Source organism: Arachis ipaensis, chromosome B05, assembly GCF_000816755.2.
Source record: "Arachis ipaensis cultivar K30076 chromosome B05, Araip1.1, whole genome shotgun sequence".
NCBI classification, from domain to species: domain Eukaryota; kingdom Viridiplantae; phylum Streptophyta; class Magnoliopsida; order Fabales; family Fabaceae; genus Arachis; species Arachis ipaensis.
The window spans coordinates 5489029-5492265 of NC_029789.2; the positions used below are offsets into that span (position 1 = coordinate 5489029).

The 3237-nt window shown below is 28.6% G+C and overlaps 1 protein-coding gene across 1 annotated transcript in view; it reads left to right on the forward strand.

Annotated features, from left to right (window-relative positions):
* The window catches only part of LOC107640021 (ent-kaurenoic acid oxidase 1), a 1691-nt gene continuing 984 nt past the window's right edge, over positions 2531 to 3237 (forward strand). The window contains exon 1 of the mRNA XM_016343569.2: positions 2531 to 3005. Coding sequence (XP_016199055.1) covers positions 2776 to 3005 — 230 coding nt within the window. The 5' untranslated portion in view covers positions 2531 to 2775. The remainder of the gene's footprint in view (positions 3006 to 3237) is intronic.

Sequence of the window (3237 nt, forward strand, 5' to 3'; positions counted from 1 at the left end):
CAACCTTGGTTCTACTTCTACAATAACTACAATTACATTATACATCTCTTGTCAACATGACCGACTCATGCACATGGGAATAACATAAATAATGCTATCTTATTTTTAATACATTTTAGTTCAATTTCTATTAGTAATTGTTATGCAGATATTTAACCATAAAAAATTAATAATGACTTTGACAATTGCAAATAGGGGATTCAAGTGATTCGAAAATCTAATATTTGAAAGTGAAACTTATTCTTCTTTACAGATATCAGTTTGATGTGCATTACAATTTTTATTTTGTCAATAATAAAAAAGAAAAAGTTTTGTAGAGATAAACAAAGAAATTAAATAAATTGACTTTACTTGAACAACTTAATATAAATAACACTTTTCAATCTCAAAGCGTTATGAAAATAAAAGAACCTTCATCGACTAACACTAATTAATATGAGTGTTATTTGAAAATATTATAAAAGAAGCCTTAGATATAGTTTTTACAGGGCTATTGGAGTAATATACATCTCTCTTGATATTGTGATAATCATAGTAAAATTGCACTCTTTAGGAGACAAAATCATCAAACCAGATAAGTTATAAAATGAAGTCTACTTAATTCTTAACTTATTATGATACGTACTACTTGCTTATCGATGAATTAAACTAGCCACGTAATCGATTCACCAAGGGGAAAAAACAATTAAAAACCAAAATGTTATTGCTGAAATTAGATAGCTTGTACTGAATTCTATTTAATTTCTGTTCAATTTTTCGCATTTCAAAATAAGTTTTTTGATAGGAAAAAGAAAAAAAAGTTAATCTACATTATTTCTCTTAACCCAGTCTTACCGTACGTTTTTATATTCTTGCATGAGTAGTTTAACTCGGTTTCTTGCTTGAATTAATCAACCAATTAGGGTGAAAATTAGGAAAGTTGAATGAGAGGTTACATCACCAATCTTCCTGGGAGAGTTAGACAAGTTACTACATAAAACATATATTTAAAATAAAAAAATAAATAGGTCCTAACTTTTCAATAAGATATATAAATCTCTGACTAATTGAAAATATAAATACGGGACATTTAAGTTTTTCTATCCAAAATATATAAGAACAAATTAGTTCTTTAGAGAGATTTAAATGTCTCACATTTTAAAAAGTGAGAAACATTTTTATATTTTTAATTAGTGGATGATTTATTTGTCTCTGAAAAAAAAAATCAGGAATCTATTTATCATTTACTCTATATTTAAATACATGATTTAATGCCATTATTAAAACATTCCAACTTAAATGTTCGTTGAAAAAAATGTCCAATAAAATATTCATAAAAATAAACCATTAAAAAAGAATCATATTCAAATTTAATGGAGAAGAAATATTTTTTATACAGAGTATGATCATTTAAATGTTGAAAATCAGTTTTCTGTCTTCTAAACGTGCAATAATACATTATGAGGAATGCTAGGGACCAGCAACTTTTGTGATTTGTAACCATCAAATAACCATCAATGATAGTTTTAATGGTGTGAGATTGGTTTGAGATTTCATTCAATGGCTTACTTTTCTTTACTGGTTACATGTTTGCCAGAATTTAACAAACTTGCTGCCCCTAGCCTTTTTCATACATTATTTCTTCTAGGAAATTTCTTATTCATGCGTGTATGGTTCGTTGAAGATTGAAGCAGGTAAAAATTAAAATACTCCCGAGTCCTCAACGTATACCCTCTTTAAAAATTCATGACAAAATGTGAGAATTATTTCTTCACATTATATATTTTTAAATATAAATTAAAGGACTTTCAACTTTCAGAAAAGCACGTTAGAAATGAATAATTTATCCGTGGGGAAAAGTCTCAAAGTCTGATAATCAAGGGAGTTAATCTTATTTAATCTTTGTAAGTAAAGAAAACTTGGTTTGCACTTCGAATCGGTTACCATGTAAATATCAATATATATTCGACGAGTTTATGTTTTCACAACTCATATCAAACAACCTGTTGCCACCTGGCAGACACAATTTCACAATACGCTACTCAATCGGAAAAAACAACTATGAATAATGTATGTATCATCAAATTATTAAGCCATAAATAGAATAAGAATTGGTCAAAAATGAACCATAACTATGAACTTGTTGATAACTTCCGGACAGCTTCATCGATTTTGATATAGTATCCATGATTGCATGTGCATTTATTATTGAAGTCAAAGCTATATATCATTTAATTCCTAGCTTAAGTGATGATTCTGGTTTTGTATATAAATATAATACTGTTAATCAACACTTAATTTAAGCAAGGAAATAATAAGCGATGTCCCAAAATTGAAAGGGTATCGTGGACAAGTGTTCTTAAGACATTTTTAAAATAATAAGATTTTAAAATAGAGAAAAATTCAAAATAACCTGACAATTATCTCGAAAGACAATGAGGTTCTTGACAAAAAAAAATTCAATCCGACTCCTGACAATTACTCTAAAAGGACAACGAGGCCCTTATATAAAAAAAAATCAATGTTGTTTTTTTTTGGTACAGTGCTAATCAGTTCCAAAAAAAATATCAAGCCGGATTGGGTGTTTTCTTTTTCTTTTGGGGTCTTATTGTCCTTTCGAGGTAATTGTCAAGAGCAGATGGATATTCACTCAATAATATAATATCTTTAAAATACTAATAAATGAGATACTAGCTTGGTAGCAAAATAAACAGTTATTTACCAAACAAGGAATCCGTAGCCTTTGGGAATCATATATATGATATAATTAAGCAAGATTGTATATGTATATATAGGATGATAAGAATGGTGTGGTTAATGGTGGTAGTAGGTTTGTTGGGAGGATATGCATTTGTGTTTGGGTTGTTGAGAAGGATAAACAATTGGTACTATGTTTGGAGAGTGGGAAAAACTAAATACCCTCTTCCACCTGGTGATTTGGGTTGGCCTTTCCTCGGCAACATGCCTTCCTTCCTCACAGCTTTCAACTCCCACCCTGATTCCTTCGTCCATAACCTTCTTTCCAGGTCCCATCCTCCCCTTCTCTATATCATCAAATTACTCATTCTAAAATCAAACACACATATGTATATATATAAACATATTTTGAATTTAAGTACATTAGTTCTTTAATGTATGAATAAATTGATGATTACATCAAAATGTTTGATGTGAAGTTAATAATTTAAGATGCTTATTCGTATTATATTAAGTAATTTAGTTAAATATATTAATATAGTTTTTTTTTTTAATTATCAG